Raw genomic sequence first — 27492 nt, 5'->3', positions numbered from 1 at the left:
CCCTGTGAATTATAGGGTCACTTCCCTGCAACTTTGGGTCGTGGACAGGTGTCTCATTGTTTGGGTCCACAGGCCAAATGGTAGTAGAGTACTCAGCCTTCTTGGAGTTCCTGAGAGGGTACGTGAATAGTGTACGTAGACTGGAATAATGGAGTAGACTGGAAACTCCATTATTATTCTTGGGACCTGGACAGTTGGGAAGAAGTTGGGAAGAATAGCCTCCCCCATCTGATCAGGAGTGGTGTTCTGTTATTGGGCTTCTTTGATAGTCACAGTTTGTGTTAGTCCCTTAACAAAAACAGAAATGTCCATCTGCTAGTGGAGTAGGGGCTTAACAGACTTGACATGCCCAAACATGTCTTGAGGGTCTGTTGGGAATGTGTGGTATAACCCACTGTCAGTGTGGTCTTCACTTCCCTCCACTGTCAAGTAAAAGACAAGATCCTGGATAGAATCGGTCGAGTTTCCTCTGTGGAGAGACTGCTGACCCTTTAGAGATAGGGTGAAGAGCTCAGTCAGCAGAGAGGTAATCGGTGCCACTGCCCCTCCATATCCAGAGGCTCCAGCTGAGTTGGCTGGGGTGTGCCTCCCCGAGAAAGTGTTCCGGACATGTCCTGCTGGGAGGAGGACTCTGGGAAGACCCAATACATGCTGGAGAGACTATGTCTCAAGATCCCTCTGTAAGGGTTGTTGGAGGTGTCTGGTGAGAGGGAAGTCTGATTATTCCGCTTAGATTGTTGCTTCCAAGACCCGACCAGAGATAAGTGGTAGAAGATGGATGGATAGTTGGATGGATGAATGGATGGATGGATGGAAATATTTTGGATTCAGACACAATGACTATATTTCTCTCTATGTTGGATATGTTTTGAAGGTTTTGGCAGAAAGCAGAAAATTAGAAGGTTCATCTCTTCTATAAGACAGAGTTTGTAGTTGCAGGGCATGCAGATCCAGAAAGTGACTAATGTATCAGTGGTGCAGCCACAACTGGGGTCAGCTGTGGCTAGCACAAAGTCAAGGGGTGGAGAAGTTGTTGCAGCCTGATGGAGATGAATGCACTACTTTACCCATTAAAGGATCCTTCAGGGGAGTCTTCTAGAACTAGAAAAAAAAATGTTTGAAAGCCTCTATTGGGACGATCACTCCTGTTTAATGAAGAATTTTACTGTGAGGTATTATATGGGAACGAGATAAACATATATTTTAAGCTGCTCTTGGATGTAAGACGTGTTTCAACCTAAATGATTCAACCCTGTGACACAAGTAGAGTGGTGTGTAAATACAGAGAAGCATTCAGCTGCAGTGTGTTAGGAGATGTTAGCTAATTAAATTTACATTTTACATTTACTTTGAATCTCCTGTTTGCGAGCTAAGATGAAGCTAAACAGCTTGAGGGGAAAAAAATACTTCAAACATAAAATAATATATTCTTTACCAAAGTGTTTTTTATTACATAAAAAGCCTCTTCATCCAATAACTTGTGAAATCAAGGGACTGGGCTCTCTGCCTTCAGATAGAGTTAACAGGCTCAACCTGAGTCCACAGTTGTTCAATATCACTGCACCATCATACAGTCTAATTTAATAATCAAAGAATGAAACTCAAAAGGTTGTCCACTCACTGGGAAAAACATTTTGCTTTAACAACATGTTTGTCAAATAAAAAAAATAGTTCTTGGACAAATAAAAGTTGAAACAATGTTTTCTAACCTGCATCATACACAGTGGATGCTGATTCTTAATTGAGAACAACTATTGTCACAAACATGACTTAATCTACAACTGGGTTTTATTTTAACTCATACATTTTATCTAACAAATCTGCCGATAAGTTACATTACTGTCATTGTTGTTCTGTTTGCTTGTTTATACTTTAGCAGCAATACTTAAAACATTTGGAAGAGAGCGGATTTACGTAGCCATGTTTTGATGGTGATTGGGTTCAGTTGGTATAACAATAATTGCATACACAAGCAATACACTTATTTTTCTCTCTATAAATTATCTCATTATATACAGTATATACAGTATATACAGTGTGTGTGTGTATATATATATATATATATATATATATATATATATATATATATATATATATATATATATATATATATATATACACATATACGGTACTTATATATATATATACACACACACACATATACTGTACTTATATATATATCTGTATATATATATATATATATATATATATATATATATATATATATATATATATATACTGTATATACACACATGCATACACAAACAGCACACCTGGCAATGGAAACAAACAAACAAACAAAAAATCCTGGATTGGACCATTGACCCACATCTGCACCAACATTAACTGGGTCTGTTCTGACTTGAGAACCGTCCTCCTACTACTTCATTTGATGGAGCACTTTTTATATATTCTTTGTGACAGACAACGACACAGAAGGTCACAATATCCCTGAGTGACAAACAGACAAAACATTAACTCTATGTAAGAACTGTACGTATAAAAGAAAATGAGGGGATGATTGCATTGTGTTTGTGTGTGTGTGTGTGTGTGTGTGTGTGTGTGTGTGTGTGTGTGTGTGTGTGTGTGTGTGTGTGTGTGTGTGTGTGTGTGTGTGTGTGTGTGTGTGTCTGTGTGTGTGTGTCTGTGTGTGTGTGTGTGTGTGTGTGTGTGTGTGTGTGTGTGTGTGTGTGTGTGTGTGTGTGTGGGTGGGTGGGTGGGTGTGTGGGTGTGTGCGCAGGATTTATTGTTCTGGAGTGTAAAAGAAGACAGGAAGGAAAAGAGAGAAGAAAAAGAGACAAAGAAGTTTAAATAAATTCTTGGTTGTGGGATGTAACTTTAAAGTACATAGTGTAAACACGCACTGACTGCTGAACCACGACTTTAATATGCAGGTATATGTGGGAGAGGATCTAACATTATTTTACATATGATTTGCCATACTGTTCATACTTTGTTATTAACATCATTAACATTTGTCTCCTTTGAGGCTTCCTTCCCCCACGCTACATGAGCTACATGAGCTACATGAGCTACATGAGCTGTGTATGGGCTCTTAGATGTCTCTGCTCTCCTGCTCTAAACGACACCCTGGATGGTTATGATACATATACTCATTTCACCCAGTCTTCCATTAATGCTCCGTGAAATTTGAGGGCATTTAGCATATATAACATGAATTTACTGCGGTGCACTGGCGTCGTGCCTGAAGATACCCCCCGCCTCATGCCCTAAGTGAGGTGCGATGGGCTCCAGCTCCCCGCGACCTGCTATAGCAGATGAAGCAGTTGGAAGATAAAGGAATGAGTGAATGAATATGAATATAAAATAAATGAATGCACTAACATGTAATATATGAACTGTATTATAGCATGTATGTGTGTAATGGATGAGGAGGGAGGGAACATTTCAAAAAGGCATAAAGTATCCCTTTGATGAAATGTAGCAGTGGTGTGATGCATTAGTCTCTCACTGCTTCTGCCACCTTGCTCACAAAACAAGAGTGCCGCGATTATTTACCACCACCTGGTGCAAAATAAGACACCTTAACCATGAATGTGTAAAGGCTATACCAACACGCACAACTCATGTGTAGGCAGAACACATCCCTCTATGAATAGATGCACACAGCTCAATGCTGATGGAGACACTTGGGATGCTGATGGTGTTTGATGAGTCAAGTCCTTCGCTGCTTCTGTTCAAATTCTGAAATATGCTTCCCTCAGGTATATGTACTGTATGATGGAATCTAAGAAAAGAAGTTTGAGGAAAGATGTAATGAAAAAAAAAAAGGCTACCTACAGCAGACATATTCTGTAGAACATAACGAGACTTTAATAACCTTCACTCAGTGATCGGTGGAATACTTGGTGCTTTATCCATATCCTCTCTACTGAGACTGCATAATCTAGTTGCTTCCACATCGCATACAAGCACAATTGAAGTTTATGGTGTCAAAAAAGGAAGAGAGATGATTTTCTTCATCCCAGTTGGACTGCACTGTACTTCTGATATTGTATGTCTTTAAAAAAAATGATGAAAACACTAATTACAACCTTTCCAAAACACTGGTAGAATACTTTCAACACATGAGACAAATGTGAACCCATTTCAACCTCTTTGCATCAGCCTCCTGTAAAGAGTAGAATTCTTTTAAAATGTACATTCTTGCTTTGTAGAGTCCTAAATTTTCAGTATTTATTAGTATATGATATACTTCATGGACCTCACTGAATGAAAATATGTCCCTTAGCTTTGGATTGGTGGCCCAATAACTTAAAGGTGTAGACTGTAAAATAGAGACAGGTAAAAACCCAACTTGGTATTTGAGTTATTTGATATTAATATGTTGTGCACCTTTCATTTCTGTGTTGTCCTTACGTTATCTTTGTTTCATATCTTCACTCAATTTGATTTTATCTTATTTAATTTAGATTCATAATATTTACAGAAGCAGGTGGTGAACCAGTTTGTTTCACTAGGTTGAAAAATATGTATCAGTGATTTGTTTGTATTAGCCTCTTGTTAATGTAAGATTCATCTTCATACTATAATATTTTGACTTTTTACATTTGAAAGCTAGTAGTATCTGGTTAATATCCAATGCAGCTGGTAAACATTTACACAGAGCAGGTAACAACTTGGACTTTTTGTTTCAGTGGTGACATATTGTCCCTCTAATGACTCTAAACTTTTCTTTTTTTTTTCTGTACTCTGCATGACTTCCTATCCAATGGAGCACTGACAAAGTTTAAGTTATTTGTCTTTTGTTTGACTTTTGTTCACTTTAAGACTAATAAGGAGGCTGCATACTGTGGAAAAGTGGTTTATGGTGATAATGCAGTTCCTGTATCTGACTTCCTGCCTGTCTAAATCTCTATGCAGCCTCATGGCGTTTCCATCAAAAATGGATTATGGGATGCCCCTCATTCATATCATTTTAAGTTGAATGGTAATGCAGCCATGAAAAGCATGTATCTGGTGGAATCATATTTTTATTTTACCCTATGCAGCATAACTATTTAGAGAGCTGTTGTGAGAATTAGCATCAGCCATTGATTATTAACTCAGAGGTGTTGTTGTAAGTGGATAATTCCATCAGAACTGATGTAACATTAATGCAACACAGTCTGTGGTCCTAGGTTTCAAAGCAAACACTCTCTGTGTACCTGATGGTTGCAGTGGAGCGAGGATGGTTATTTAAAGGTTTCTTGTTTGAGGACTGGGTAATGAGACAGAAACATTTTTAAATCAAAGGAGCACCAGAATTTACTGAGCAGTCTCTAATTCAATTTTAAATTGCATTAATTATGTTACTGTTACAGTAAATAGCAGTAGCAGATTGACTTATTACTAATGCAACAGTGCGTGGGCAACTCTGACAAGAGCATCTCATTATTCCAACTCCAGCATGAAGATACTGGTGATAAGGATAATATTGTTTGATGTGGACCTGGCTGCTGTCTCCGGTCCAACCGATGAGTCGTTTTATTACAAAGGTTAATTGAAAAACGAATGACAAATTTTAATCTACCATTGGACTAAAGAGGACCAAGGATGTTTTGTCTCCCTGTTGGCTAACCTTGTGCTAAATGTCCTGGATGCAGGGCCAAACATGTCACAACACAGGATTAAAATTTGAAAGCAAGAACTTGTGTGGCCAATTAGTAAACTGACTGACTGTACCAGTGGCGGAGGATGGCTCTTCCTGCTTTTGTTTTTGCCCTCCTTTTGTACAGTATGATATGAGTGACTTCCCATTGGAATAGAAATGTGAGGAGTGTGACTGAACGAGTCTCTGAGCGGGAGAGATGGTGTGGGTAGATGACAGCCCCTGACTACAAATGAGAACACTGAGACGCGCAATATTATCCTCCACACTTGTAAATGATCGCATCCCTGCAATACCTCCTTATAGTGACGTGATTTGTGTAATCATGCACAAAAAACGCAACAGGAAGACGGCTCGTACATGAAGAATGAATTCTACTGAAGCCAATGCTCTCATGGTTTTACACACAGCATGAAACATGTCGATAGCAATACGAAGTGTTGATCTGTGTAATCTGACTTCCTACAGTACACATAGAAGCACAGCAATGCTAATAGAAGCTAAAGATGCGCAGACATGACCACACATACAAAGTAGTCGGAGGGCAGGCTTTGAATGGAGCATTAGCCTGGTCTGCTGCTCCCAGCACCAGACACAAATCTCTGCAAAGCCCCTCACTGAACAGGCACAAAGAGAGGAGCGTGGCCCTTACGTTAATTATTATTCATACAGAAAGGTTCACGAGCATGCAAAAGCTGCTAATTGTTGCCCATCTGGTGCAAAAACAAATTATGCATGTTTTAAATGATCTTTCCTCCTAACCCAACTTGCACATACTTGTCATGCATGCTCTCCCTTTCTCGCTCTCTTTCTTTCTCTGTGAAACACCCTCAAGCTTTCTCTCTGTCATTTTCTCTGCCTTTCTTCATTTCTTTATGTCTGTCTTTCTCTGTCTCACCTGCTTGTTCATTGTTCTCTCAGGATAGATGGCTACTGCTGAAACTGCTAAACTCACTATGTTCTATACAAAACAGAAGTTGACTGATTACATTTCAATCAGTTTGATCCTGCACACATCGCTGACATGCATTGAGTTGAGCCATACTCTGAACTAGTGAAAAATAATTGTTTCATAACGACAAAACCTTGCTGTGCACAGTTGCTGTGGTTAAAGTAGCTCAATGGAAACAATATTATCTGGTACATAGTGATTCTCCTGAGGATGCTATGCTAATGCTATAAACAGGGAGCTTTATTTGTCCTCTGTAGCAGCAGCAAACGAAAAAACTATCTTCAATAAATATTTTGCTTGTTGGGTCATCTTAACTTAGAATAATATACATTCACAGCTAATATCACGCTGTAAAACTAATAAACAGTGACAATTATATGCGATATCATTGCTTATTAAAGGATAGCATTTATTTAAAAAAGTATTCTCTCATTGTCAGTTAATTGAAGTAGAGCTTATTTTTAATGAGAAAAACACCCTATAGATTACCAATGTCCACTGAAGCCCAAAAGCCCCTTGGAAGTAAATTAAAATGTCCAAATTCTCACTAGACATAGTCTCCATTAAAAAAAAAAAAAAGGTTGCCCTCAGGGTTCTTATAGAGGAGGTGAATGAAAATCCATGTATCTCTTTTCATATAAAACTCCTAATTTCAACAGTTGGATTTTTGGCTTAGGTTAAAATCTCCCAACAAGTTTAAGAACATTCTGTCAAGATGTCCATATGTACCACATACATTCAGAATACAAATTTAACTCATTACGTTTTTAAATAATTCTGCTAACAAAGAGACCAACAAACCAAAGCTGATCACTTGGCTTAACAAAAGGAACACACAAATCAATGCCCACAACAGACATAATTTTATACTGTCACCAATGATTTATTGATATTCTGGGCCGATCAGATGTTTGTGTCAATTATTTGTTCAGTAAATAGTCTCAAAATAGAAAATAAATGCTGTCAGTTACCCACAGTCAGTGACACCATGATATTTTCAAATCATTGGCAGACAGACCAGAAAATTATGGACCTCATGTTTTCTTCATGGATGCTCATTCTCCCTCAAATCAATTATATTTTCATATTTTAGCACACAATACATGCATTAAACAAGTGCTTACCCTGTGATGCGTGGCAGTGTGTCAGTGGAGAAGAGGGCAAGAGGAGGTTTGTCTCTCTCTATGAGCGATATGGTGTACTGACCACTTTGCTTGGGATGGAGGAACACAGCCATGTCCAAACTACAGGGACCCTGACTGCCTCGCAACCAAGGACTGAGCACCCAGGGGCCCCCAAAGGCTGAACCATTCACCCAGAGGAACTGCCCTGAGGGGGGTAAAAGAGGAAAGTAAAGAGGAAGTAAGAAGTACAGAAGGACACTGTATTAGTGACATATTGATGACACAAACAGATCAGAAGTATCAAGGAATTTTGAACATAAAATCTCATTAGAATGAACAGAATCCAAATGAGTGATGGTCTTTGATTGGCCATGGCTGAGAGTGGTTCTTGATGAAAACTCATGAGATAAATCAGCTTTACTTCAATGACAAACTTGTTCAAAAAGATAGGGGGAAGATGATTTTGCAGGCTTTGATATGAGGACTCATTTCACTTTCAGACCTATTGAGTTCAGTCAAGCAGGAAGTTCATCAGGCGCTGAATATTGTGCCTGTGCATGTGATGGGGAAGCACAAAAGAATTTCAACTTGAAAGGAGAGGAATCAATTTTTAATATGTTCTGTTCAAAAAAAAGTTGTGTTGATGAAGGAAAGCTAAAAAATTAAAATCGAAAAATCCTGCAGAATTTTTTTTCTGTGGGGCCTTCTTAGGTGATCTCTTCCTAACGTTGCTAGTGAAATCCTTTGCAAATATTTTGGAAAATGTTATTATTTTTTCTTTCCTTTTTTAGTTATTTACATTTCTCTGCTGGTGCCTCCAGATGATGGTAATACAAACTTCTTCAGGGTCACATTGTATCAAAATGTTATTCTCTAACTGGGACACTCACACGTCTCATTGTATATGTCAGCCTTTGCACTAAAACAGCCTTTTGCCATTAGCTTTTGTGCAATTTGCATGCTGGTTCATGTCGGTGGAGGAAGGCTGTGAAACAAACATTAAAAAAAACCCTACAAAAATATAGAAATAATCTTACTTCATAATATGTGTGGTTGCTATGCTGTGAAAAATATAAAATAGGTTAGTTATTCGGTGAAGGAAACATGACGGATGGACAAACAAACAGATGTGGGACATTCCTGAAACCTCTCCCCACCTTTTTCTTATATTTATAATTGGCAGACAATGTTAAATTACTTTGACAGAGACAATTAATTACAAGAATGTGGTTTAACCTCTATTTAGACGCACTATACACTTTGACCCATTTGTGATTAGTGATGTAAAGGAGATTATTCAATTCCACAGTGGAAATAAAGAAGCTAATTATATAGAAGTCTGATTTAATTATCATTTCTTACGTTATTTTTTTTTATATATATCTTGCACATCTGATCGGATTCAGCTGCTGCAGGGGTAAAATATTTCCTGTTAGACACAGAAGTCAAGGGAACATGAGGACTCCATGCCATTATGTTTCAGCCAGCCTCTGTACACCTTTGTCTAAAACACACACACCTTGTTTCCTTATCCCATCAAAGTGGAGCACCCAGTTAAGCCTCATTTGTTCCCCCTTCCACATTTGCATACTCCTTATAAAGGTCTAGACAAGGACAGTCATAGTGCTTACAGAAATGTGGATCTCACACATTTTTTACATATGCAACAGTGATCTTGTATAAAAAAAATTATATAGTGAGCCTGGAAAGTCTTTTAATGACTGAATACTGCAAGAGTCGTGCTCTCTAAATGTATATACACCTGCTTGGGGGGCAATTATCCGCAGGGTACACATTATTATGACAACTTGTGATGTCATTGATAGGTTTCTGCTTGGTTTAAGAGGCTGTCTGTTCCAGTGTACATGGTGCAACATGGCCATTGATGGGATTCGAGCAGTAAAAACAGAGACACATTACAGAATAGCTTATATTACAACCGGTTGTGCATGTAAGTTCACAATGACATCACAGGTTCCCTTACAATATACGGAAGGAAGGCCTATCCATTTTTACTTTATTTAAGAGTCATATTATTCCTGACTAAATGTTCTTGCTGTTCATTTTAATAGACAACGTTGAAATATTTAAAATCTCAATTGATTATTACCCACTGAAGGAAGAATATGAGCCGGAGAAAGCAAGAGCAGAAATGTTTCAAATCAAGGTTAATAGTTTCACTCTGTATCATTGAATTAAACTGGTAAACTATTTTCTTGCTTTCTGTGCAGATGCAGACCAAATCAGCTGAGCTTCTTATCAAAATGGCAGACCAAATCAGACCATGTTGGTTAAAGCAGAACTCAATCAGATAATACTGCAGGTAAAGACCTTAACGAAAAAGAAAAATGCTCTAATTGATTTTTTTCTTTTGCCAAATCCTCCTGTTGCATAATGTATTTACTCAGGGTTAGAACCAGAATTTTATGTTCTCACAATTTGATGCCTTCAAATTTTAATTTACGTTCATAACACTGGTGGATATTAGTGACATCTGCACTATACCAGACAGATATATGATGGACATGCTGATAAACTGCCATCTTTTAATAATTCATCATTGCTTTTCCTCAAAATGATTTTCTGCCGGTAATTTTTATTGTTAACATGAAACGCTCTTTTCTTTGACTGTTTGAAACCCACAAAAGCATCTTATGTTACTGTGACCATTTTTATCTTATCATACACATGATCAGCAATATATTAGTATTTGTTTTAGCTTCCTCTGAAGCTATTAATAATGATTAATTATTATCAATTATTGTGATTGACTCTCTTATATCCCCTTTCCCCCCAACTGATAGGAAGAATGTAGGCACTGACACCTTAATATAACCATGCTGCATTATTTTTGTTCCTGTGCTGTTCTCGTAACCCTGTAGGCATTCCCAATATCACAAGATTGGGATGGATGGAAGTATGGATGGTCAGCTTGAAAATTGAATGCCTTTAGCCACAGCTACCACATGGAGGCACAGAAAAGAGTTAATTGCATACAATGAAAATGTAAAAAGGCTCGCTCGGTGGTTCAGTGGCCATGTGATGAGCTGGCATCTTATCTGGAGTGTACCCTGCCTTGGACGTTAGCCAGCCGGGATAGGCTCCAACAGACTGGTGACCAGCAAGGCAGAAAAGTGGCTTTGGATGAAATGATTATAATCATTTTGTCCATAAGAAAATGGATGGATGGATGGATGGAAAACTCAATATACGACATTGCACTTTTTAATATGGTAATTTAAAAGTATATTTCAAACCAGACACATTTGAACAGTGCTGTCCAACCAAATAAATTAAACAATTATATTTGTGAGAGAAGAGGGCGCAGAAGACAGGGTTAGATGGAGGCAACTGATTCACTGTGGCGACAGCTGATGGGAAAATCCGAAAGGAGAAGAGGATTTCTCTTTCACACCTTCAATCCTCTGCTTCAAGGCCGAGAGATGTTTTTTCAGTTTGTCACAATCCCTGCTTCTCTAATTTACTGCTTATTTTTACAAACCGAGCTTTATCTCCATGAAAGTCACAGGCAGTTTAGACTGTAAGGCTTTCAGCTCATCAGATGTAATTATTGAAATCTCAGTAACTGTACTTCATATTTAGCATTTCATGAACATCAGACAATTTCTTGCAGCTACCTACAGTGAGCTTGATGGATTTAATGTGTGCAAACATGTGTTTCAACACAAAGGTTTTCTTCAAGCTCATCTCATTACACCAAACACATGGTGAGCATCAGCCGTCAATAGAAGCAAATTTATGCCAGGATTTGCCAGCATTTAGATAAAGTGGAAATCATTAAACTGCAAGAGTTTGTTATGCATTTATTCATCCCGCAAACCTAACACCAAGTGTACTATTAGCACTGAGAGTGGAGGGCACCAAGAGTCAGCTGGGTGCTGTTGAAAAAAGTTGGAAAAACGTATTACTTGTTTGAGTGAGTATAATGAGGATCTACACACCAATGGTTTTTAAAATGTTTGAGCGTGAATAAATACAATATCTATTATGGATTATTTGAAAACAAAGTAGAACTAGGAGGAACGGGAACTATCCAACCAGAACTTGGTTTCAACAGGGGAAATATGGGCCCCTTCTTCACCTCCTGCCTCAGTTCGGCTTGATCCTTTGACACTTTGACGTAGAGAAATAGCAGAGCTGGTGAGGTGATGCGAGGAACAGAACTTGATCCTGAACATCTCTAAAACCAAATAGATGATCATTGATTTCAGAAGAAAGATCTTGGTTCCACTCTCCCCCCTCTACATCAGCGGAGAATAGATAGACAGAGTTATTCCTTTCAAATTCCTAGGGACAACCGTCCATGAATCCCTATCATGGGAACTAAATGCCAGCCTCATCATAAGCAAATCCCATTAGTGTCTGTATTTCCTACGGCAGCTCAAGAAGTTTAAAGTCAGGCAAGCAGCAATGACTCACTTCTATAAGGCCACCATCGAGAGTCTTCTCACCTTTTCCATGCTTGTCTGGTTTGGTCACACAACCTCTCAGGACAAGGCCAAGCTGGAAAGCGTAGTACGACGTGCATCCAAAATCATTGGATGTTGTCTCCCTACATTGTCCTCACTCTTTTCCACTAGAATAATCAGAAAGGCAAATAAAAAAATAGCTGACAACTCCCACCCCGCACACCACCTCTTTAATCTCCTCCCATCAGGCAGGAGGTACAGAAGTATTAACTGCTCAACATCTCGCTTCAGAGATAGCACTTACCCTTTAACTATTAGACATCTGAGCTTGTCTTGCTAGTGTACAGTTGTAACAATGCACGTATATAGCAATATGCAATGCATATAGCACAACCGAACATAATTCCTATGCTGCTGGTCTTTGCACTGTATCGTTTTCTTGTTGTTTTCCTGAATGTATGTTTCTTGTATATGTTGAGCATAAACCAAGACAAATTCCTATTAGCAACTTGTTGCTGACATGGCAATAAAGTTCTTGAATCTTGAATCTGGATGTCAGAGAATTTAGAGGAATCATCTTGCCCCTCAGTCTTAATTCATTGTTTGTCTCCCCCCCCCCCTCCTGCCCTAGCCCAACAAACTGAATCCTCAACACCTTGGACAATAACATAGTCAACCTAACATCAATATACAACCAACCATCATGAACAAAATATGTATTTTTTTAGATCATTAGGCCAGTCCACTTGTCAGGAAAGAAAATCAACAAACAAACAACAATGAAAAAACATTCCCTGTTTGTATTTTTCAGAAAGACCATGTGCCATGAATAAATAACAAGCAGTAATGAATAGTAACGGGCATATTCAACAATAATGACCCAGTGCTTTACAGTTTGCCACCCACCTACAGTCTAGATCAGAGTTAGCAAGGCCTACAGACAGAGTGGCCCAAACAGAGGGGAGGGAGAGATAAAAACCATTTAAGATAAGGTGTTGTGTTCTGTTTGCACTCTGCTGTGACCATTCCATTTAACATTTCAGTCTCTAGTCTTTAATGAGAGGTCTGAATGGTCATGTTTGCTGCACGTTCCACTCTTTGATTCCATAATTAAAGTCCAAGGAGTCATTTCTAGCTGAATGACACTAGACCAACATGCCACTGTCTTATGCTAATTATCCTGGTTATAATGAGCCTTAAACTACTAAATATTTCCTCTGTGGATCACATTAGTCACTTTTATTAACTTTTTTTGCCTTGTCATTTTTTGTTACTTTAATACACAAATGACATGTACGTAAAATAATTGCACTAGCTATGTTCTTAGTATAAGATAAATAGTGTAAGAAAATGTCGACAGCGAGACAGTTGAACTTATTTGTTTACAAAATATTCTGTTACTGCAGTGTGTGTGTGTGTGTGTGTGTGTGTGTGTGTGTGTGTGTGAGTGTGTATATATATATATATATATATATATATATATATATATATATATATATATATATATATATATATATATATTGCTGTAGGCCTTAATTAAATATTGCTGTAATTTTCAGGAGTAACTTATGTTGCTGAGGTTTCAATTTCTCATAAAAAAGAACATATTGCAGGATACCAGGACACAAAATAAAACAGCTGTTAAGAGACAGCAAAATCTTATCAGTGTACTACTGAATTAATTTACAGTGAATTGACTATTTATCTGCAATAAAATCTGGCATTAATAATACATGAGTGCAGTATGAAGGCCAGAGTGTTGTCGTGTAATCGAATACACTGTAAACAACAGAGCATCATGGGAGCATCAAATTTAAGAAAATTTCAAAATAAGACAGATGCCATACATCCTCTTCAGCCTATTGATGCACAGCTACAACTTTAAAGCAACATTCCTGAGGAATACAAGTAATCCTTGTTATTGTGACACGAAAAAATGGGAAGGTGACATGATGGAATAGCCATTTCTCAAGGGTGCCTTGGCAGTGCTCAGGAGCTGAGCTGGCCCCTCCCACTGTCAGCTCACACTACGAGGTAGCTGGGCGGGAGCAGGAATCAAACTGCTGATCTTGGGAACATTGGAGACTACCAACTGAGCCACTGCCTCCCCTATTTTACTTTATTATTATCAGTAGGAGTACTTAGAGTTTTAGTAGTGACCACTGTGACTTAGGAGGTAGTGCAGTCATCCACTTAATGGTGTTATGGGAAAGATTGTGTGAATGCTGATTTCTCTTAATAAGCATGCAGTACTTCGTGTAGCGCAGTAACTTATCTGAGTTTTGACTTGTGTAAAGTGTGGTGAGTGGGTAGGCAGAGGAGCAGGTCACTGTGTAAGGACTGACCTTTTTAGTGGAACAGTTTTTATTTTATCATGACATCAAAAAGGCATACTGCATTTTCAAACACAATGTACGGATTAAATATATATATACAGTGCACCCTCACACATTTGTGTATCAACACTCACAACTTCACCTCATCGCAGATTTTTGGTAGGTAGCCACGTGATTCTGTACGCGCATTCTATTGGCTGACGGCATCTGGAAGTGGGCCACGTTTTGTGAGTCTCAGAACGCAACGCACTGCCATGAGACACAAAAGTACTTTAAACAGTCGATAAGAGTGTGGGAAAAGGTAATACAGGTAATCAGTTTGTCGCTCGATTACAGAATTTGTTGTTTGTGTGTGGTTCCTGGGAGCACACTGTATATGTGTGTGTGTGTGTGTGTGTGTGTGTGTGTGTGTGTGTGTGTGTGTGTGTGTGTGTATGTGTGTGTAAGAATATATTTTGAAGAAGAAGCTGCTAACTTTTCATTTACAGTGAAATTTTGAATAGTTCTGTAATAAACTAATGAAAGGCAGGTATCAGGTGAAACACAAGCAGGGACTGCTACAAGGATATTAAATCAGAAAGAGTATCAGATAATGTGTCTTCTGTGTTGTAACAAACACTCCAATGCAAATATCTTAAATGGAAAATATTTTTTCAATATTTTCCTCTCACCATCAAAGATAGGTCTACAAGTACTTCATCAAAAATCAACAACAGATAGTTTCCACAAAGCCAACCAGAACAATTTGTTTCACAGCAGCAGCGGTAATTATTCTTTTGATGATATCTCAATCAGTTTTAAGACCGTGGGCACCAAACAAAAAAAAAAAACATGCAAAAAAAAAAACATCTGAGAAGATAAAACAATTAAGGCTCTATCTTAGTTGCACAAACTGCATGGTGAATAATCCATTACCAGTTTCTGACTGACAGAGTTGCAATTTCAAATATATTAGCAGAAATATAGTCAAGGGAGGAGTGATACGGTGGCTCAGCGGTATTGACTCATGGCGAGAAGGTTCTGTGTTTGAGTCCTTTTGTGTGGAGTTTGTATATTCTTCCCGCGTCTGTGGAATCTCTCCAGGTTCCTCACAGCTCAACAAATTTGCAATATAGGTGGACTGAAATCTAAATTGCCTGTAGGTGTGAGTGTGAGCACGTTATTCTTTCATGCGGCTCTTCAATGCGCTGGGGACACATCTGGAGTGTATCCCGCCTCTCGCCTGTGTTCAGCTGGGATCGGCTCCAGCAGACTCATCACCAGCACCAGACGAGATAGCGGCTCATGCAGACAATGTCTCGTCTACAAGAACATGGATACATGGATGAAAACCATGGGGTATTTTGATCTTAAAATGAGATGCGGTCAGGCAAAAAAACAGAAAAAAAGAAGAAAAATAATCTGTCTTACAGTCAATTACGCAGAGTTTTTCTTGTCTTTTTAAAGAATACACTATTTTGATGATGTTCCTACATACAGTATAATCAATGGTTGTATGTCGTTAACAATATTGATGATGTGTTTTTCATTCAGTCATGTCCCTTCATCAGAATGAAATGATCCACTGTCATATGGAGATGGGACAGTTTGGGTAGAGGGTTCACCAGCCCATCAAACACAAGTCTGCCTCTCCAGTACTTAAATTGTCCTACCGTGCTTCCAAAGTACTTTAGTTTTAAAGTGCATTGTGTTTTTTATTAGGATTAAACCCATTACATTGTCTACACTGGCATTGGTCCTCTTTTTACATTTTAGGTTTGGTGTATAATATGAAAGTTAATGTCATGCGGATGGTCTGCTATGCTATTGTAGAACTTGTCTAATTCATATTTACAGGGGTTTTTTAAATCAATTTGAACATAGTATTTTTTTTATTTTTTGTTGAAATACTTTTGACAATGGAGTTATTTGGTAGATTCTGAATAAATTGGTGCCTACTGTCAACAGCTCAACAACAACAGAGAGAATGAAACCAACTGCTACTAGAATTCTCCTTTTTTCTGAGTAAAGAATCTTTGACACCTTGCTGTCTGTTTTTCTTTATTTGTAGCAGTACAGTTATATTAATGAGTGAAATATTATATTTCAAACAATCAATCAATCAAGTTTCATTTATATAGCTCTTAATCATGGCAACAGACATTTCAAAGTGCTTTAACTGACAGAAAAACCCAACTGAACCCTCCAGAGCAAGCATAAGCGACAGTGGAAGGGAAAAACTCCCCCGATGAGAAAAAAACTCCGGGCAGGACCCAGACTCTTTTGGGCGGCCATCTGCCTTGACCGGTTGGATGGAAAAGAAATAAACAGAAGATAAGGACAGGGTAAGAGAAAGAGAGACAGAGGGAGAGTGGCAGATAGGCCTGATAGAGTCAGTGTCAATATGGTTATAGTTAGACGATTGGGGTTGATGCCTTCAATACATGTTCCCCATCATTTAGTTGATAAATTCAAGGCACAATTACAGCTGCATGGATGACTGTATGTCAGGACAGAGGAAGAAAGGAAGCAGGACCCCAACCAATGTATAGATGAGGGGTGGTACTGGCACCCCATCAAACAACTCATCAGATGTACACCTAAAAGGTTTATATATTTATATATTTGTATTCAATTCAAAGAGTTCCTGTGTAAATCACATGTACTAATACATGTGATCAGCTGGTTACATACAGTCTGTGGTGAGTTATGTTACTGTTCACACAGAAGCCCAGAGAGGAAGATGGTCACTGATGTGGATTTGAGACAGCGGGCTATTAGCATGATGTCATGTCACCAAAGCCAAACAAAGTCAGCAAGCAAGTCAACAGAGAGCCTCCACAGTGATTTAAAGAGAGTTAGACTTAAGCCTGAGGGCTAAAGTATCCGGGTCCAGCAAGATGACTAATTAAATGACCTTATTTATAAAGAAAGCTGGTAAGAATGCTGCCTAAGGGTCTGTCCCACGAGCGAATGACGTCATGGTTAGTGCTTGACAGCGTGAGATATTAACACCTAGAAACTGAGACAAGTGAACCATGAAAAAGAAAAAAAAATACGGATTTGTAATCTCTGATCATTTTTAAAAAGTATTCCCACATTCCAGATGAGGTGGAAGACGAGTGAGAGGAAGAAGAGCAATGCTGTAAAATGGATTCATTTGTCTGAAAGTGAACGTTTGAGCGGCATACCGGCGGCTCCTGAACAGGACAGCCTGTCATGCTTATGCGGTTGAGTGAGTAATAGAGTGAGCTGCGGGGAAGTAAGTGAATGCAAACAAAGCGCAGCAAAAGGTTAGCGGTAAATTGTCAGGTTTTTTAAAGTATACACCACAGCGTGTCATAAAATAAATATTGCTGCATCTCAAGACCAAAAGAGAAATCTCTTGCCTTGTTTTTGGACTGCTGGGAAGTGAAGGTAGTCACTAGGGATGAGCGAGTACACCACTATCTGTATCTGTTCAACCATCTAAATTATCTGTGTCTGTTTTTTATGAACTCAAAAGTGTTAAGTATAATATTCTTAAGTGTATGAATGAATATTTACAGAACAGCCTCAGAACTGAGATTCAACGCTTTTACAGGACAATTTTTTTATTAACTCAGAACATGAAGTGCACTAATAAATACAATGCATGCAATAGGAAATTATGAACTACCAAATATGCAAAAACAAAATTGTCATACTTAAGACAACTTTCTATTTTTTCTTTTCTTTTTCTTCTTATTTGTAAAGCAAGCGAGATAGTGCGTGTGTGTGTGTGTGTGTGTGTGTGCGCACAAGTAACAGTCAAAATATCTACACACCATATAAATTATTAATTTGAACTGTAGTGAGAAAGTGTCAAACAAAGAGCAAGCGCGTAAAGAAAAAAAAACAAAACACTGGAGTGGAAGCAGTGAACAATGCAACACGAGCAGTTTTCAGCTCTGTCCACTCAAATGCACCGCGTATGTGCAACAAAACAAAACAAGAAACAAGTTCACCAAATAATCGAAAATAGACCGAAATAGAGGCAAGCTGAACAAAACCTAAGAAGAGCAATGTGAGCTACAGCGAAGCCACAAACACAAAGATCAGCCAATGTCTGTGTGTGTGCGAGAGTGGGGCAGCTAGAGCTCTGCTCTGGCTGCAGTCTTTTTAGGGAGGTGCAGGCGCTGTGTGTAACTGGCCAATCACAGAGCGTGAAGACAGTCAGTTATGAGCAGCGGTCCCCTGCCCCCAGGCCGCGGACTGGTACCGGTCCGTGGGTCATTTGGTACCGGGCTGCACAGAAAGAAAAAATAATTTACATAACTTCAGTTTTATGTATTTCGGAGTCTAAAAGATGTTTTATTTTGAAAAATTACCCATTTTCTCTGTTACATCTGTCTGTGTCAGTGGTCCCCAACCACTGGGTCGAGGGACATTAGTTACCAGGCAGCACAGAACATTTGACTTTCTTTTTTTTTTCTTTTTTTTTTTGATTACCAGTCTAAAGATTTTATTTTGAAAAGTGACGTCTATGCGGAATGACGCACAGACGCCCTAAATTAGGCGTCCATAACTGTGCCAGTGTTCTGGATTAAAGTCAAGACAGATTATCCTGAGATTGCCCAAAAAGTATCAAAAACCCTGCTTTCATTTCCAACCTCCACTCTTTGTGAAGCGGGATTTTCTGCAGTGACCGTAAAGAAAACCAAACTGTAGAGCAGACCGGACGCCCGGAACACACTTCAGGTGTCATTCTCTCCCGTTACCCCTAGATCAGCGGTCCCAAACCACTAATCCTCATTATTGTAATTATTATTACTTGATTGACTTGTTCACCCTTTTATTGGAAATGATCAGTATGTCTCGTACGTTGAATGCACTGATTGTAAGTTGCTATTTTTCAAAATAAACTTCATCAGTGCTCTAACTTGAATCGAGTTTTTAATCTAATTATTTCTTACAATTATTTTCTTTACAGAGATGTTGAATATCAATTTATGAAAAAAAAAAAGGTTGCTTATTGTATGTTGATGTTTGCATTTTACATAAACCACAGCGGTTGATTGCTTATTAGACTACAGCTTTCCTGGCACCATTAACGATTATCGAGTAAATGAAGGCCGGTCTTTGAAAATATTGCCTTACATGAAACCAGTCAGTGGTGCAAAAAAGGTTGCAGACAGGATGCAGCCTTTGAATCCTGTCTGCGGCTGGAGGTAGAGCAGGAATGGCTACACCACTGAAATAATAATGATATAGCATGATATGCACACATACATACTGTAGTATAAATGTATGCTTTAACCTGTCTGTAATAAACCACTTCAACATTTCACTGTCCTTAAAATGGTCCATCGGCTTTTAGACAGCCATCAGTGAACAGTGTTCAGGCATAAAATTAAAAAAAAAAAAAAAGGTAAATGCAGCCTTCTGCCAAACTGATTCTAAATACAGCACATTTCCAACAGCAAGGTTTGTGGCACTAAATCATGAAACCTCTTGCCAAAAGGCAAATCATCGACCCACGACTGCTGAGAACTATGTTGAATTCCCAGCAGTGACTTGGGTGAACATTGGAGCACAATTGTCTTTGAGAAGCCACTGAAGCTCCACTTGAAAGGAAATGGCTGGTGCCACCATGTGCATGTGTATAAAGACCACAGCGAAGGGGCCCCTGTTACTCAGAGTCAAGGAGCAGTGAAGAGGGGCCGCTTCACAGGCCTTCATTCAGTCAGTCATTTGTTCTGATGTCTGTTGAGCAGCACTCATGGATTGTCAAATGGAAACCCCCCCCAAAAAAACAAAACCTTTTCTGGATTCAGCGTTGAAATTAATTATTAACTAAGTTTAGTCTTTATTGTGTCTATCAGAAATGCTGTATCTAGATGAAGAAATGATCACAAAAGCTGAGCTGTCTGTTTTGAAGCAATTGAAAATGGCATACCAGTAACTATTACCTTGTGGTTTTATGCCTACACACACCAGCTAAGATTCAATTTTTGCAAATGACAATCTAGTCTCATATGCAGGGACTGACAGAGCACTTCTTCACATGGTGCAACAACAGTCAAGTCAACAAAAAGCAGGAAAAACAAATAACAGTTCTAAACTCTCACCACGGCTTCAAGATGGTATTCATAATGAATCTGAACTAATTGAATATTTTCATAGCCTACTCGTTTCTTTATGAGTTATAGTCAAAAACTGCTTTTGCAAAAAAAAAAAAAAATGATATCACAACTTCCTTTTGGGTTCAGTTATGACTATAAATTACCAAATTTCAGATAAGTTCATTCTTGCACCAGGGTGGATGTGTGTACCAGATTTTAATGAATCATCTGAAAATATTCCTTGAGAATAATGTTCATAAAAATGGAAAATGTGTACAGACATACAGATAGAAATCCTGCAAATTACACATTATTAGAAATCATCACAATTAAAGCTACAAACTGGGGTGAACAGACCCATGCATTACAGAAAGAGTGGGAAGAAATATAATTCCACTTTTTTGGCACCTGAGGCTACCCTCCTGTTTAAATTGTCTTTGATTAAGTATGTTGAGTTTTCATCGGAGAAACGGTCCCCACTACCACTATTTTAACTAGCCTTTGCTTTATCACCAATGGTAAACACTAAACAGTCCAAGCCTGATGCTCTGACATCCTCAGAGAGACAACAACAAAAAACAACAAGAGGGAGAGACAAGTGTGTGAACGCAGGGTGCTGCTCGGGGGGGAGTTGTGGAAGAAAGGGAAACTGCAGGACAATAGCCGGATATGGCGGCGGCCTTTTGTTCGTATCTCTGAATGTTCGTAATTCAAATGTTCGTAAACTGAGATCTACAGTTATTGTTCTATTGCTGTCTTCATGGGAGGACTCTCATCGAACATATGAATTTTGCGCCAAAGTACTGTAACGCTGTAGTTTTAAGTTTTTGAATCATGGCCAAAGGCAGCACTTTTAGGATCTAGTAACAGATGTCCATATTCACATAAAGTATAATCAAGGTTATAAAGTTGATGTGACCTGAATTGAGGTGACTATGGTGAATTACCAGCAGAGGCATTCTTTACAATCACTGAACACAAACTTGTGGATGTCTTCAGGGTGGGGCCATCATCCCAAATGTGGAATGTGTAAAGACTGAACTATAACCAGGGGCATTTTAACAACGTTCTTTTTTGTGGAGACTGACAAAAACTTCCTACACCACCATGGCCACCCCTTGTGAGTTATACAGATTTTATTTATCACTGAGACATTGAGATTTTAGCAACTAAACCCAAAATCCTTTACTAACGTTAGTTAAATTTCAATGTGTAGAAATAGAACAAAAAGTGATATTTAATTCAAAATGATGGACGTCTTATTTGCTTCAAGTCATGGTACCAAGAGGTTTTTTTGGTCTGTCTCCATATAGCTATGCCCATGAATGTCATTAGTTAAAGTTATAACTTATCCAAAGGCTGTTTCTGTTAAATATTTGAGGCGGTAATGCAGAACTTTTTCCACACCCATTCCTAATCGCTAAGAAATATTATTTTTTATATCTATTTCCATGTTAACAACACCAAAAAAATGTGAGAAAAATAATAAACCTTTCAATCACTTTATTATAAACAAAATATCTTGAAAGAAAGTGTCTGTTTGGTAATGGCAGAACATCCAGACACACAGCACGATTTGCATATTTATTTTTTGAATCATGTCCAACTGCAACCAGTGAATTGGATTTCCTGCCCATTTGCAGTTTGAAAATAAGTTGAGATGGTTTCAACCCTGAGATCTTTAATCATTGGCTCACCAGAATAAAACTGTGAGACTGTGAGTGCCAGCAATGCTAAGGGGAACTCTGGAGGGACCCAGCTACTAGATGACTCAATTAATGATGTCTGTCTGATGTTTTCCATCCATTGCTCTCAACTTTTTTTGAAAAATAAATTAGATGTACAGTCTTAACCCTCAACCCCCTGTGAAAAAAAAGAAAAAAAAAAAAGAACACCAATATCAAAGCATACACCACTACAAATGCCTGGCCAGAAAAAGTGGTCTCACATCTCAGGTAGTCATCTTAATCTGGTCCTCCTGATGGTACTAGGGCACAGTAAATGTTGCCATCATACCTTTTTTATTAAAAACAAAAAGCCATGTTGCAGTTTCCTGATATGACAAGATTATTTATATGTTTGTTTCTGTTTCTGTATGTTTGTTTCATCCAGGAATATCTGAACACAATTAACTTGACTTCAGATAGAGTGGTCATGAAAAATAATCCTTAATTTAATTAAAGAATCACACACAGATTGACTGGACACTGACAAATGAAACCAAAAGAAACCACAAAACTTCAGAGACATGGTGAGGATATGGGTGGGATCAGTTTGCGCACTCTTTCCTGGCAAGTAGATCCAACAGCTAAGGGAAACATATAAAGAACTGGGACACGCAATGCCTTTGTAGTTGAGACAAAAAGGAATGAATACATAAATTAGTGGATCCTCTGAGCGGAAAAAGCAACTGAGTGTTCATGAAAAAAAAATATATAATCCCTCTCGGCTACGTAGAAGTCCAATGAAACTAACAACCATGGAGTCTAGAGGAAGGTAGATAAGATAGTTTATTGATTACTCCCAAAATGAAGGACGACAGTTTGTCTGGAGTGAATTCCATCCATCTTCTAATCACTGCTTTATCTGCTGTAGCGACTCATGGGAAGCTGGAGCCTATCTCAGCTAGTTTAGGGCATAAGGCATGATGCCCGTGCACCGCGGAGCCACACAGTGGCAGACAACCATGCCCGCTCACACTTAAACACTACGGGCAATTTGGAACGGCCAATTAACCTGAAGCGCATAATTTTGGGGGTGGGAAGAAGCCGGAGAACCCGGAAAGAACCCACGCAGACACAAGAAGAACATGCAAACTCAGCACATAGTGGGACTCGAACCTGGAACCGCCTTGTTGTGCGGCGACAGTGCTACCCACTGCGCCACCATGCCGCCCCTGGAGTGAATTATTTAAGGTTAAAATATCGTGTGATTATAGAACATTAGAGAGAAATGGCTGTCATAATTCCATTTTGCTGTAATCTTTGTCCACCATACTTCTCTACAAGTTTTGTGTCAGTTTTTGTAGATACGAAGAACGTTATCTTCATGCATGCAGCCCACATTTTTTGTGCATGTTCAATTAATTGCCAAGATTAGAATGATTTGTGTTGTGTCTGCAAGTAGATGGGAGCACCATGGCTCCAGTGGAAGGCAGTTTAATTACTCAGTGTTGGTCTATTAGTATGTGTTATGGTCTTGAATGGCTGACAAGAGGCTGGCTATGAGCTGAGGCCCTGCCAGCCAGAAGCCTCTTGACTATGTAAAGGAAGTTGATGGTTCAGAATCCAGTGGGTAAATTCCATTGCTTCACTTGCCAACCCCCTTCTGACTGGCGTACTCACACGGAGAACTCCCGCAGTAGCTCTTAACAAGAAAAACAGAAGCACTATGCAAGGACTGGAGCCAAAAACCACACACGAGGCTAACCAGGTGGCATGAATGCGAAATTGTACAGTAGGTTGTGTGGACTCTGTTCAAATAATAAAAGGTTTGTTTGTCATCTTCATGCAAAGAACAGAGATCAGGATAAAACAATTTATAATATCTTAAGTGTCATTTCATAAAATAATTTCTTCATTATTTGCTTTTGGAATTTATTTGAAGTTGAAGGTGATTGAAATTAAATGGAATTGGAGGGTTCAATATGTTGAAAAAAAATCTTCTTTTGGTGCAGAGGTTTCAGAGAATGGATAATAGCTGCAAAATATGACAAAACATGTACCTACACCAGCAGTCCAAAAACTTTTGTGTAATTATTTTTTTTAATATTATTATTATTATTATTATTATTATTATTATTATTATTATTATTATTATTATTATTATTATTATTATTATTATTATTATTATTATTCCCTTTCCCCTTATGTCTTTTTTTTCTTTCATTGTTCTTCCATGTATATTTTCCCTGTTTCTGTTTATTCTGTGTGTCTGAATGCTGCTGCAAAATTAAATTTCCCAGTTTGGGATAAATAAATTCTATCCTGTCGTATCTCATCTTATCTTATCTTAATGGACTAGTGTCGTGTCAGACACTGTTGTCATGCTGTGGCTATAGGGGGTGGGTTTAATTACACAGAGATAAAATGTAATTTTATAACAAGCATGATATCAAGTACAAAGTACATAAAACATACCCATGAGTTTGTTTTTCTGTAATGAGACAGTCCCACCTTGGAGTGATTGAATACAGTGACTACTGAAGTTTGTTCCTTATGTCCAGTCTACTATGGAATTTTCTTCAAGTTGCATTCACTGCAGAAAACTCCATTTCACAAAGATAGGATGTTGGATAAGAAAGTAGTGTTTCAGTGATTTTATAACAATGTTACGATTCTGACTCAACTTTCATCCAAAATAGTGGTAGATTTGATCTTCACTCAAACATACTTTTTAAGCCTTCGAGAAGAATGAAAACAATCTACTGGACTTACAATTGGTTGAAGACTTCATCAGTTATGACCAGGTGATAGAGAGTATTCTCTATCAGTCAACACCATGACTCCCCTGGAAGGGCATATTCCATACCAGTGAATCAGAACTGAAGAAGACTTTAACCTACTTTAAGGTAGTCAGGATGATTTTTTTTCTTCTCAATTTACCTCTTGGACCTGAATGACTAAGAACCTACACAGACCTTTCATTGGCCCTTTTCCCCTGTGCAAAGTAGGTCCCCAAAGATATTTTGTTCTCTACTTCTTTTAACTGGCTTGGGGTCTTGATTTTTTGGTATCATGTGGCTGAAACAGGAACCTGTCAAGAGTAATGGATGGACATTGTAGTAGAATCTGGCTTTCCTAAATATTTTCATACAGTCACATGATTCACATTGGGATGGACATGTCTTGTGAATAAATTAATTTTCAGAGGATTTCACTTCACAATCGCAATCACCTGGTACCAATGAGCCACTTTACCCACGGGATGGTCCAATCATGAGTTTTTGAGTGTTACACAACTGCCCCAGTCATCTCTTCTCAATCCATAACCTGAATTAAACATAGTATTGGTGCAAACATTGATAATATGCATATTTTTTTTTACAAAATTCACTAAAAGTTAATGGAAAGTCTAAATTATATTGTTTGTACTGCTTCATTTTCACGCTTTTTATTCGTATTTTGCAAGACATCCTGAATTTTTGGGATCTGGGATTTAAGGGTGCAATATTGGCCTAAAAATAGACATTATGGAAAGTGAAAGAAATGTATTCATGCAAAGAGAACTGTTTTTTCTATGTAGTTTTTCAGCTCAGACTAGGATCATGACATTCCAATCAAGTTTTTACATTACACTGCCCTTTGCTCTAACAAGCCTCACTCTTGCACCTGTATCATTATGTTACAGCTTACTCCAACACATGGAACGCAGAGGCTGGGTATGGCCACCAAAGGATATAGTGGTTACATGGTGGTTGGAGACTTGTCTTATTTTGCTGTTAAGGCTCATGCACACACTTTCCTCGGTTTCCAAAGTATAACCTGGTGTCACGTCTTAGTCTCATGTCAGAATGTACAGAGGTGGGGGTAGAGGTAGATATGAGTCACAGAACTGATAAACATTGTTCCAGAGGTAGACTGAGAAATAATGGAAAGCAAAGGTACTGGTTGGATTGCGATAGTTGACAGTGATTGCAAAATTTCCCAGTACTCCAGCTGATGATGTAACAATAAGCCTGGTTCTAGCAACTGGTGCCAAGATCACACAAGTGAGAAAACAAGCACCACGACAAATCTAAGAACAGTCTCTCTGGGGCACATCTTAACAATTCTGCTATCTGTTGTTATATCATAGAAATTTTCAATTTGCAGATATCAAAGGCTGAACTACTTGGCATTCAATAAATGCGTATTTCAGCCAATGCAGTGCAAATAAAAAGATGTGCCAGTTCCACACACTGGACTTTCACCACAGGTTTCTAGTTTCTTTCATGCCCCATTACAGCCTTGTTCACATCAGTACATAATTGCATTATGAAATGAAACAGTACATCAGATACGGATGCTAACATAACATTTTGGCAGAGAATAACAACACTACATGGCCAGTAATCAGCTGATTTGTATCAATTAGTTCTTCTTTGAAATAATTAGCCCTTTTTTCAAAGTTAGATAAATATCTACACACAACTGTCTACTACACAACTAAAACTGACAACAAAGCAGGACTGCAGCGTGAATAAATCAGTAAATATGAATTACGAATCAGCAATGCGCTGACGAAGTGCCATGGATGTATCCTGTCTCTTGCCCATAGTCAGCTGGAATAGGCTCCAGTAACACCCGTGACCCCCAGGCAAAAAAGCAGCTGAATACAAGATGATCATGGTCGTCTTGTTGTCAAGAAAATGTATGTGTGTATGTATGTATGTATGTATGGATAGATGAATGGGTTTATGGATATTATGCGACTTTCACTTTCTTTGAAAATTAAAGTTGTGAGAAGATATTGATGCATATGAGTTTTCAATTTAATGTATTATGACACTGCCAAACACATAGTAGCTTTTTATTATTAAACAAAACCCCAATAAACTAAGGCAGCACAGTCATGCAGTGGGTATTGCTTCACAGCAGGAAGGTTCCACATTTAATTTTTGTCTGTACAGAGTTTGTGTGTTCTCCCTGTGTCTCTGAGTTCTTTCCAGGTTCTCAGGGTTCTTTCTACCTCCAAAAACATGCAGTTCATGTGACGTCTTGTCTGGAGTGTACCTTATCTATTTTTTGTTGTTGCATGTAGTCAGTTGGGATAGGCAACAACAGACCTGTGATCCACAACATGAATAAGTGGCTGTAGATGATACCATTGCAATCATCTAGTCTATGAGAAAATGGATGGATGGAAAATATATTCAATTGTAACCCCCTATCATAATATGGACTTGGCTTGATTCATATCCACTGGGTGGAATGTTGGTTTTATGGCATAGTTTCATATTTGGACTGTCTTCTTATCTCCTGTCTCCAACATACAGA

The 27492-nt window shown here is 38.4% G+C and overlaps 1 protein-coding gene across 1 annotated transcript in view; it reads right to left on the bottom strand.

Annotated features, from left to right (window-relative positions):
* The window catches only part of alk (ALK receptor tyrosine kinase), a 394873-nt gene that overhangs the window by 161528 nt on the left and 205853 nt on the right, over positions 1 to 27492 (bottom strand). The window contains exon 4 of the mRNA XM_068338207.1: positions 7688 to 7892. Within this exon, the coding sequence (XP_068194308.1) occupies positions 7688 to 7892 (205 nt within the window). The remainder of the gene's footprint in view (positions 1 to 7687; positions 7893 to 27492) is intronic.

Source organism: Antennarius striatus, chromosome 17 (assembly GCF_040054535.1).
Source record: "Antennarius striatus isolate MH-2024 chromosome 17, ASM4005453v1, whole genome shotgun sequence".
NCBI classification, from domain to species: domain Eukaryota; kingdom Metazoa; phylum Chordata; class Actinopteri; order Lophiiformes; family Antennariidae; genus Antennarius; species Antennarius striatus.
Note: the sequence above shows the minus strand (reverse complement) of the source record. Positions and strands in the feature narration are given on the sequence as shown.